Genomic DNA, 12,274 nt, shown 5'->3' on the forward strand with positions numbered 1-12,274 from the left:
GCTGAAGTTCAGGAAGTAGTGCAGCTGGGCATAAAGGCTATTATAGCACTTAAACATGGAAAAGTCAGATTTTTATGATATGTCCCTTTTAAAAATTGTAATTTTCAAGAATCAGGAAGATGTCCACTTTGTCCTTCTCTTATTGCTATTGTCTCTGCAACTTTTTATTACTGTTTCATTTTCCTTTCTGTCCATCTTTCGCCTCTCATTCCCCATTTCATTAGTGCTGCCTGCTCTAGTGTCCTTCATCAAAGCTGAAATGGCATTACAGGGCTCAAAATTAACTTTTTTATTTGGTAGCACTGGTGCTCCCAACTTTAAAGAGTTAGGAGCACCAGCAAAAATGTAGGCGCACCCATCCAAAAATTAAAAAGCACCTCAACTACAATGTATATGTTAATAGATTTATTTTATTAGAAAAAAAAAAACACCACGAATGGGCTATACACATCCTATGGCCAGCATTTAAAATTTGGTCTTCTATTTTAATTTTTTTTTTTTCCTGCATAGATTCCTAACATAATACCCAAATGCTGTTGAAATAGTATAGCAGCAATAAAAAATGTAACAGTTATAGGTAACATAATTATGATTACAATAGAAAACCTAGCAAACACGTAAAACACTGATTAATTGTGACATTACAAAAGTGACCTTAATATAGAAGGCTAATATATATTGCTTTTGATAACTGCATTACCAGGATGCTATTACTACTAAATAGGTAATGTTTTAAAAAATACAACAAAAACATACCATCAGCATTGTCGTGTTCCACATCAACATGGACCACATGTTTGTCGGATGTCCATTCACCAGCGCATGCGCACATACACTGTCAAACACTCTTTGACAGACAGTTCGGTGTCTCCATCAATAATAAACACATTTGTGATGACACGTCTTGTGTTTTTGGCACTTTCGCCTTGCGCCTTGTTTATACAAGGTACGTCTGGCGCTTAAAATGTTTTGATTCCGCCATTTACGCCGTTTCACAGGATTTACAGTAAACACAGTAAGTTACATTTTCATAGCGGAGACACTCGAAATCTTTAAGCCACTCTCTCTGAAATGTTTAATGTCAACTTGTATTTTCCGGTGGTGGAGTTACATTTGAATCCGGTTCGTCGTCAAAAAATACAGTAATAACCTTGGCTGTAATCGGCTCGCTCTCGTCATGCTCGCAAGCAGCTTCACGGCAACAAGGAATGACTGACGCTCATATTAGCCAATCTGCGGTCTTCATTAAACGCAAGAACTTAATGGTGAAATTTGATTGGGTATGTATCGTTGGAGAGAACACTGAACCTGGGACAGCGCCAGCACGCAGGATCACAATCAACTCGCGTCACAACAAAATGGGCAGTCGCACAAATGCTCCCAAATATATTTTAAGGTCGCACAGATTAAATTTCGGTCGCATATGCGACCAGAATGGTCGCAATTTCGAGCCCTGCAAGGGAAGCCAAATTTGAATTACCTATTTTTTCAAATGCTTGCAGAGAATGGTTTACCAACACTAAGTTACAGGGTTGATCTTTTTCACATTTTCTATGTTGATAGAAGCACTGGGGACCCAATAGGCTTTATGCCCAGCTGCACTACTTCCTGAACTTCAGCCAGCTCCTTGTTTCCTGTCTGCCATTATTGGACAAACTGAATAACCCAGGTGTGTCTGATTATTGTTGTTGTGACTACTGAGGTCAGGCACCCCTGGATTAATCAGTTTGTCCAATAATGGCAGACAGGAAACAAGGAGCTGGCTGAAGTTCAGGAAGTAGTGCAGCTGGGCATAAAGCCTATTATAGCACTTAAACATGGAAAAGTCAGATGTCCCTTTTAAAAATTGTAATTTTCAAGAATCAGGAAGATGTCCACTTTGTCCTTCTCTTATTGCTATTGTCTCTGCAACTTTTTATTACTGTTTCATTTTCCTTTCTGTCCATCTTTCGCCTCTCATTCCCCATTTCATTAGTGCTGCCTGCTCTAGTGTCCTTCATCAAAGCTGAAATGGCATTATGGGTAACATATCCCCACCACACAGTGAATGTGTCCCTGTGATTGTTTTACAGATATTACTTCCATTATAGCGCCCTTTAAAGCTCACATCAAGCACTCTGTGTATGTGTACATGCGAGTGTCTTTCTAAGAGGTGGAGATGCTTTCATTAAGAATTTGCTCTTGTTATTCAGTAACTGTTATGGTTTTCTATCTCATTGCAGTGTGGTTGGGTCTAAGGTGATTTTTTTTAATGTGTGCTAATGGATGATGCATTAGAGTGTGTATCTTTAGTTATGAGCATGTGGTTTACCATAGTGCGCTTGCATGCTGTTTCCAGGCTTTTTATTTGTTTATTTACTTGTCACAGAGAGGGCATGATAAAATCTAGATAGTTAATAGACATAGCATTTTTAAGGATCATAGTTGGGGAGTGTTCATTTAAAAGCAGCTCATTGTATCTTATGCAAATAATACACCGTTTTTTATATTTTACTATGTTCTTACGTCAACTTAGATGAATTAATACATACCTATCTTTTTTCAATGCGTGCACTTTTAATCTTTGTACAGCGCTTTGTGAATGTTTTAGCATTTAGTCTAGCCCAAGAATATAAGTCTAGTTTTTAGATCAAAAATATCAAATTTAAGTTATTTTGTGCATAAAACAAGCAAAAAAATCTGCCAATGGGGTAAGCAATTTTTTCTTGATTTTTTTTCTTGAATTTAGTGTTTAAGAAAAATGTTCAAGATTTTTTTACTTACCCCATTGGCAGATTTTGTGCTTGTTTTATGCAAAAATTACTTAAATTTGATATTTTGGTCTAAAAACTAGACTTATTTTCTTGTGTCTTTTTGCTCATCAAGAAAAAGCATCTTAATTTAAGAATTTTTAGATATTTTTCTGAAAACAAGACAAAAATACTAAGACATTTTTTTTCTTGAAAATCATTTTTTGCCGTGTGGGGATTTTTTGTCGGAAGTCTGTGAGATTTTTTTTAGCTTATTCACACTTGGCAAACATTGTGGGTCAAGAAAAATAATAGCAGACCTTTCGTCAGCACACTGCATGATGTGAATCATTTATATCCATGTAGTTCAGGGTTTAGATTAGACCCAATGAAATCAAAGCAGCTTGCTTGCACAATCAAACAAATATACAATAAATTTGGTCTGTGTGCACACATGCTTTAGAATGTGTTGGCACTGGACTCTTGGGTGGCAATCAGAGTGGCAGTGCCAGCTGGCACAAAACAGTGAGTCCAGATAGAGACATTTACCTCTATTACTCTGTCTCTCTTTCTCTCTCTGTGCTTTGACTCCATCAGAGGGAGCTAGAGATGCGGCCGGTGGCTAAATCTGTATTGGTTTCTTAGTTAAACCTCCATTGCCATGATCTATAAAGTGTTTGATTCATGCTCCTGTTAATTTGTTTAGTCATTCTGATCAAACTTTGTGCACTTTTAAATACTTGTTTTGGTAATCGTTTTTAATAAATACCAGGATTTTTAACAAAGGTATGTTTACCATTTAAGCACATATAAATCACTAAGGACCGGAAGAAAAGAAAAAGTCAGCCCTAAGCAGATTACCATTTAAGTAGTTTAACATTTACACAATTCCTCATGAAAATGCATGAAAATATCCTGCTAAGCTGAAGATATTAAAGGCAATTCTCAGTCCGTGAGGCTCAGTCAATGTGTCCCATCACATTAAGCTAACACTGTGCATGGAACATGATCATCCCCTCCAAACAGTCTCTGCTTAATCAAAACTGAGCTTCTTATTAAAGTCACGTAATTACCTCATCAAACTTCCAGCATACATGAGAGACGGCAGGGAAATAAAGACCAAACATTACTTTGTAATAATATATTTTGGACAAAATTGAGTAGTTGTGATAAAAGGATAACATTGCAATTGTTATACATGGTAAAGGAAATTTTTCCATGAATGAGTGTTCAGTCATCTGTGTGTGAGAGACACAGTAATGTGATACTGATCTAATGTCGTGTGATGCGCAGCTTTCTGGCACTACATGCAAACCCAATGCCTGACAACCTTACGTGTGTCTGGCTACGCAAATTTACACTTCACTTGCATGCACGCTTCAGGTGTGCAAAACACAGCACTTAGGATGTAGCACAATGTTGCCATGGCAAAGTTTCCACGCATTACGGCTCAGCTTTTCACACCTGAATTGATTAAACTGTTGAGGCAGATATACCTGAATATCTTAAAAGAAAGAATAAATAAAAGCTAAATAGAAATAAGGATGAGTTTTCTCTGAGCTATTATACTCCGTGTTGGGGGTATGCATTACAAGTAACGTGCGTTACGTAATAATATTACTTTTCTGAAGTAACAAGTACAGTAACGCATTATTTTTAAATGTACACATTATTTTTCAAAAAAAGGAATGCAAGTTACTTTTTTAGTTTCATTAATTTGCTAAAAAAATATTTACTTGATTTAAACTGAACGTAGTCACATTATGCAATCTATGTGTATATGCCTGTGTGAGTGCAGTTTGATTCAGAAACTGAGATGGCAGGTCAGAGCTCGACATTTTTGTGATGAAATGTGCAATTTCTGAATGCAGAACTTTTCAGTCATAATAATCACCTGCAAGGCTTGAAAGAGATCAAGCCTCAGCCAAGAAAAAGTAACGCAAAGGTAACTAAAAAGTAATGTAAGCCAGGTTGGAGACCACTGTGTTCTTCATAAATGATCAAAACTTTTGTTTTGACTTGAGTTTTTTTCTTTTCTTTAAATCATACAAAATCACAGTGGCGGCCAGTGACTTCTTTTTTCTAGGGTGCTCGATGCGAAGTTCGTCACAACATGTATGTAGCCCGTCATGTGTGTGGTTCGTAACTTCAAAATACGTGTTCTGCGCGTCGAGTGAACCTGTGTGCATCACGTGTCCCGTCAAAAAAAGTGCCCGCTGCAGACACGTCCAAGGGTTTATGACAAAAGAGACGCTCGCGTTTGCCAGATAATCTCATGCGCAATCAGAGTTCAGTGTTAATGGAGTGTCTTGCGTGTATTTTGTGAACGTGAGCGTCTCTTTTATCATAAACGGTTTTGACGCGTGTGCAGCAGGCACTTATTTTGACCAAACGCATGATGCAGATGGTTCACATGATGCAACAAACACATATTTTGAAAACACAAGCAACACATGACACTCTGAACACATATTTTGAATTTGCGCCCCTCGCAAGAGCAGTCACGAGCCGCCACTGCTAAATCATACTTAACTAATCATACTGTTGAATTTTCTTCTGATGGTATGATTTGTTACCCTGTCTATGAAATCCAGGCTAAAGTCTCACAATCTAATTGAGATTAAAATGGTAAAAATTTCACACAATGCCCTTTAAATTTTGTAGGATGATTTTAAGTTGAAAATCGCAAATAAATCTAGCTGGGTTTTCACAAACTGGGTCACGTATTCGTTGTAAATAAAGCATGCCAGTGCATTGTTTTAAAACTGTGTATGTGTGTCTCGAGTATCAGCAGAAAACCTCGAGAAGAGTTTAAGACAGATGGAGATACAGCTGCTGCAGTTGGAGAAGGATCTGGAAACGTTCGGCTCTACAGATGACCAGCAGGACCTGTTCTACAGCAAGATGGCAATATCCTTTTATGTACACGCTTATACACACGCACGCTAGATTTAGTTCCCTTATTTTAACCGTTATTCGTGTCACATACTCTTTTCATTGTTATGCTAGCAGCATTGTTATTTCTCGAACACATGGTGGAAACACATTTTCTAACACCCCTGTCAACCACACACGCACACGTGAACACTAATCAGAGTTTATGTCGGTGTGTGTGAATTATTTATTCACGTTGAGTTGCACCGGGCGGTGTGTGAAACAGAAGACGGTTTAATAATGGAGTCGTACTCTCATGTATTTGTTCCTTTGCTTGTTTGCTCTTTTCCCCGCTGTCTGTCACTCCACTGAAAACAGTTCCCTGTGGTCTGGATGTTGTCTCCTGTGCAAATGGCAAATTTTTGAATGTCAATGAAGGCCAAATGCGTTGCCAAGGGAGATACCGGGGCGCTACTTGAATGGACTAAAGCCGAGAAAATCCACAGTGAATCTTTTGTTTGGTGTTTGTGGAGTGTACAGTTCACTGTGTTTTTTCAGTGCTATGGTTATGTCAGGCGAAAATGGTTATTTTCAGTCATTTCAGTGGCAAGACTGATCATCAAATGTCACTCTTAATGCATTTACTCTCATTTCTTACAATTGAATAATGATTTACTTGTAAATGTGTGGTGTTCAGGATGCCTGGGGTGGATGCTTGTGACCCGGCTGCTCTACCCTTCACGCTGGCCTGGCTTGACTCTACCAAGGGAGGTTATTATCTTGCTCACCAGCCACATAGTGGAGCGCAGTGGACTGTGTTCGACCCCACAGCATCCTCTCCTCTCACCCGTACTGTTTTTCTTCATCCCATGCTGCAATTTTCTGTTGCCTAGTTTGCTTGTTTTGTTTGCACTGGTTTGGTTCTTTTGTGTTGTGCCGGCAATTTCCTGCACCGTTGGCTTACTCTGTACATTCATACTGTTGAAGGTCTCCATAAGGGCTTATAGTGAATCAGTATACTTTGAAAGCCTTGAACGCTTGACTGTCTGCAGGATGTACAGTATTGCATGTAAACGAAGCATAACGTTTTTAGTATTAAAGGGCAAACAAATTTTAGCATCTTTAGAATTTGCTCCTGTATGGCTTAATTGCAGCGCCAAAATCATCAGTTTCGAACCAAAGTCCATTTAATTGTTATTGTTAGCATGCGCAAAGTCCCTTTCCTAGAGGATTCTGGTTGACGATTGGCTCTTTATATAGCGGGACTAGGGCGGCCATTCTGACCGATGTGGTCCCCATTAAAATCGATTCCAGTGACGCATCTTGTTATTTTCAGGGGTGCACATAACGTTTTTTTTTTTTTGGTTCTCAAAAAAGCACCTGGAGATGTTGCACTATTCATGGCACAGACATCCTACATCATCACTAATCTCCTGACTACTCTCTTCACCATATCTCGTTGGTTCAAGCATGATAGACGATGATGTACATAAAACACCCATATAACCATTATAAATAACTACTAGCCTAACTCGTATACATTTAAAATATTGTTAAAAACAAGTAAATGGTCAGTAATAAAAAATTATCAAATTTTTTGCGTACACATACAAAGCAGACTTCAGGCTTAAAGTCATTGAAGAGTTAACTCGTTAATTAAGAGAAAATGCTTCCCTGCCAATGACAAGTATTTCCGGCTTTCCGCAATAGCGCTATTATCAACCAGGTGGTTAAATCTGATCTCGATCTAATCAAAACATGGAATTATCTCAGCCTTTTGCTCAAAATTTTATGTTTTTGAAGAAACCTACCCATATTTGAGAGGTGATAATAAGAGAACTAATGAAGGTAGGATGGTATTTTTTTTTTAAGCAGATGGTCTGTTCTTTTATTTGATATACAGGGAGTGCAGAATTATTAGGCAAGTTGTATTTTTGAGGAGTACTTTTGTTATTGTACAACTACAGTGCTCCTGGTCAACTCAAAATGCCAACAAACCCTCAAACCTGAACATCCAAGCAGCAAAAGTGAAATTTTGGCTTTCTTAAGAGAATATTTCTATGTACATCATTATTAGGCAACTATTAGTGTGCAGAATTATTAGGCAACTAAATGCTTTTAAAGATTTTACCATCTCACTTGTTTTTTTCACCTGTTAATAAAGTGAGAATAATAAACAAACTTTACATTTACAAAAAAATTAATAAAACAATAAAAAATGTAAAAATATATGAACTTAGTGACAAATATAGCCACCCTTCTTTTCGATAACAGTCACAAGCCTTCCATTCACGGATTCAGTCAGTTTCTTGATCTGATCTGAACCAACATTTTGTGCAGCCACAACCACAGCCTCCCAGACACTGTTCAGAGAGGTGTACGGTTTACCTTCACTGTAAATGTCCTGCTTAAGAAGGGATGAAAAGGTCTCAATAGGGTTTAAGTCAGGTGAAGAAGGGGCCATGTCATTAGTTTTTCATCTGTAAGGCCTTTACTGGCCAGCCATGCAGTTGAGTACTTTGATGCATGTGCTGAAGCGTTGTCTTGCATAAAAAAGTATTATTGAAAGATGCAGATTTTTTCCTATACCACTGCTTGAAGAAAGTGTCTTCTAAAAATTGACAGTAGGTCTGAGAGTTGTTTTTTATTTCCATTTTCAACCCAAAAAGGTCCAACAAGCTCATGTTTAATAATACCTGTCTGTGCCTGCCTGCCTGTAATGTAGAAGACACTTTCTTCAAGCAGTGGTACAGGAAAAAGTTTGCATCTTTCAAGAAGACTAATTATTTTGTTAGACAACGCTCCATCACATACATCACAAGTACTCCACTGCATGGCTGGCCAGTAAAGGCCTTAGAGATGAAAAACTAATGCCATGGCCCCTTCTTCACCTGACTTAAACCCTATTGAGACCTTTTCATCCCTTCTTAAGCAGGACATTTACAGTGAAGGTAAACCGTACACCTCTCTGAACAGTGTCTGGGAGGCTGTGGTTGTGGCTGTACAAAATGTTGGTTCAGACCAGATCAAGAAACTGACTGAATCCGTGAATGGAAGGCTTGTGACTGTTATCGAAAAGAAGGGTGGCTATATTGGTCACTGAGTCTATATATTGTTTTATTTTTTATTGTTTTATTAATTTTTTTGTAAATGTAGAGTTTGTTTATTATTCTCACTTTAACAGTTGAAAAAAAAACAAGTGAGATGGTAAAATCTTTGTTTTTCATTTAGTTGCCTAATAATTCTGCACACTAATAGTTGCCTAATAATGATGTTCATAGAAATATTCTGTTAATAAAGCAAAAATTTCACTTTTACTACTTAAATGTTCAGGTTTGAGGGTTTGTTAACATTTTGAATTGACCAAGAGCACTGTAGTTGTACAATAACAAAAGTAATCCTCAAAAATACAACTTGCCTAATAATTCTGCACTCCCTGTATTGTATGTTTATATATTAAAAAGGAGAACATTTTCTGGAAGGAATTAAACTTTTGTGAAAATCATGAAAAATGCTGACGCTGACTGGCAACTTTTAACGAAAAACACTGGCGGAAAACAGTTAAGGGGTGTGTACACCAAAGCGTTTAAATGTGGCTAAAAACGCCCGGCGCACGCTGACTGTAGCGGCTTGCCTGCTTTTTTCAGCTGAGCGCTTTGGTTGCTATGATCCTTTTGTTTTGTTTATCAGTTGTTGAATGATACGCCAGTTGGTTGTTGTTATATTTGTCCTGCCCCTCCTCCACTGTGATTGGATGGCCAAGTAAGAAGTGACATTGGCGAGCTGAGCGTTTCACCCAAAGTTGTACATTTTTCAGCTCTTGGCGCTCAGAGATTTTATGGTGCTCAGTGCTAACAAAACCCGCCAGCTGTTGGGGTTTTTGAAAAGCGTGGCGCTTCGATTGGAAACAAACGCCGACGGTCAGCGTAAACGCCTTGATGTGCGAACACCCCCTTAGAGTATATGGCTCTTATTAGTGTTTTGATAGTTTACTTATTTTTTGGCTCCAAAAGGGAGTAAATTCCCATAGACCTCCATGTTAAAATGCCCAACTTTACAGTATAGCTAATTTTGCGCTTCATGACAACTGTGAGGGGGGTGAATTTTTTGTAACTCATCCATTTTAATGATATTAAGCCTTAAAGTTCTGCATAATTAAGGGCGTGGCCGCTTGAGAGACGGTTGAACAGCCACTGCCGTCACTAGAGTCTAGATAGGGGGCGTGGTTTCAGCAACCAGCCACTTCAGCTTCACCCACGTCCCGTCTCTTTACCCATTATCGACTATCCGCGAGTGATGCACAGTGACGCGCGGGCAAGATGGCGACGGCAGGCACCGCCTACTTTAAGCTTAAAAAACAATCTTCAGAAACCTATGGTTGACGTCACGGACACTACGTCCATCTTTTTTATGGTCTATGGTAAATACTGACATAACTAAAAAAAAAATTGTGAACTATCACATCACATTTTCTATGGGTTCTATGGGACGGTCAACTGCTGTTATTGTGCTCCATAAATAAATCTCGATTTGACTCACAAGCATGCAGCGTTTATCTAACCATACGTTGGGTAATAACTTAAAATACTGACTACAGAGTCAGCTCGCTAGGTTTCGTGAGAGAGACAGTGTGTTTTAAAGGTCTGAGTGTGTGTACACTATACAATATGAGAGTGTCTAACAAGCTCAGGTGTTCAGGAGAAAATCAATGTTTTTCTATCCCTCTGCTCAAGGGTCAGCCATCAACCTCACTCTCTCTTTATTTTGTTTCGTTGCCTGTCATTTAGAAGAAAAATCCACAATACACCTTCCTCTCTCTTTCCCTGCTGCAGTTAACATCGCTCACGGCACAGATTTTGCCCATCCTCTGAGCTCTAAGCAGCAGAAACTAGATCCGTTTTCAAGTTAATGAAGTCTTATCTCTTGCCTTCATACTGCGTCTGTCCTTTCATTAGGTGAACGTGTCCCCTGCGCTCTATTTTATTCCTAATCAGAGAGCTGAAGCAGGTGTATTTGGAGGGCGTGTGAACCAACTCTCAGCGGAGGAGATGCACAGAGCAGGTTTGTGGGCATATGTTGGAGGAAGAACTCTCTGAAGGTCTCGCGAGTGGGCCGAACAAGAACAGACTCTTCGGCCTGTCTGCCCTTGTTGTTCATGGCTTTATTATGAATAAGTCATGGTGGACCTGTTGTAGTGAGTCCTGGACTGAGATGTGTGGGATCGAGAATAACCGTACAGCCTGTGGATGACCACTTCTTGTGATTTCTAACTGATGGTCACTTTTACCTGCCTGATTATACAATTGAGGTGAGCATAGATATGCACTTTTGACAGTAATTAAATCTAAAGTGGAGATTGTGCTTGCTTTAGCACAGGCACACACATACACACACACACACACAAACTTTGAAAGAGCACAGCTGCTATCTAGTGCAGTGATGCTGGTGGGTTGTGAAAAAGAGGGTGCAGGCTCCTGATGGGGTCAAGAATAGCAAGGACAAAATGCTAAAGGCATATTATGAAATGCAACTAACCATGTAATCGCCCGTCGTGAGGATAGCAAAATAGAGTTATTAATTTTAAATAGGGAGGAGAAAAGATTTCCTGTATCTTTTATTGTTGACGTTAACATTTGTATGTTAAAGGAATATTCCATTTTCTTAAAAGAAAAATCCAGGTAATTTACTCACCACCATGTCATCCAAAATGTTGATGTCTTTCTTTGTTCAGTCGAGAAGAAATTATGTTTCTTGTGGAAAACATTGCAGGATTTTTCTCATTTTAATGGACTTTAATAGAGCCCAACATTTATTACTTAACTCAACACTTAACAGTTTTTTTCAATGGAGTTTCAAAGGACTATAAACAATCCCAAACGAGGCATAAGGGTCTTATCTAGCAAAACGATTGTCATTTTTGACAAGAAAAAAAAAGCACTTTAAACCACAACTTCTCGTCGTCTAGATCCGGTTGTGATGCGCCAGCGTGACCCCACACAATACGTCATGACGTCAAGAGGTCACAGAGGACGAACGCAAAACTCCGCCCCAGTGTTTACAAGTGTGTTGAAAGAGGACCGTTCCTACGTTGTTGTATGTCAACTGATACTAATTAATGTCTTTGTGTCAGTTTATTGTTTAAAATGGTCCGCAAATGTGCGTTTCATATATGTAACACGTGACCTCTCTACGTCGCTACGCATTTACGTTAGGTCATGCAGGAAAGGACCAACACAAGAAGTTTTGGTTTAAAAGTGCATATTTTTATTTTTCTTGTCAAAAATGACAATCGTTTTGCTAGATAAGACCTTTGTGCCTCGTTTGGGATCGTTTGGGGTCCTTTGAAGCTCCGTTGAAAAGAACTGTTGAGTGTTGAGTTAAGAATTAAATGTTGGGCTCTATTAAAGTCCATTAAAATGAGAAAAATCCTGCAATGTTTTTCTTAAAAAACATAATTTCTTCTCGACTGAACAAAGAAAGACATCAACGCTTTGGATGACATTGTGGTGAGTAAATTATCTTATTTTTTTTTAAGAAAATGCACTATTCCTTTAATTTAAATAAGTACTCAACTTGGTATATTTTAAAGGGCACATTTCAGATTAATGTAAGTCTCAGGTGTGCCTAAAATGTGTCTGTGAAGTAGGGATGCTAACACATCGATCTTCGAT

At 38.6% G+C, this 12,274-nt stretch overlaps 1 protein-coding gene across 4 annotated transcripts in view; it reads left to right on the top strand.

Moving 5' to 3' along the window:
- Positions 1-12,274, top strand: part of diaph3 (diaphanous-related formin 3) — a 391,776-nt gene that overhangs the window by 235,074 nt on the left and 144,428 nt on the right. For all 4 annotated transcript variants that reach the window (XM_073876167.1, XM_073876164.1, XM_073876165.1 and 1 more), the window contains one exon: positions 5,515-5,639. In XM_073876167.1, coding sequence (XP_073732268.1) covers positions 5,515-5,639 — 125 coding nt within the window. The remainder of the gene's footprint in view (positions 1-5,514; positions 5,640-12,274) is intronic.

The sequence above is a fragment of the Misgurnus anguillicaudatus genome, chromosome 14 (genome assembly GCF_027580225.2).
Source record: "Misgurnus anguillicaudatus chromosome 14, ASM2758022v2, whole genome shotgun sequence".
Lineage (NCBI taxonomy): Eukaryota > Metazoa > Chordata > Actinopteri > Cypriniformes > Cobitidae > Misgurnus > Misgurnus anguillicaudatus.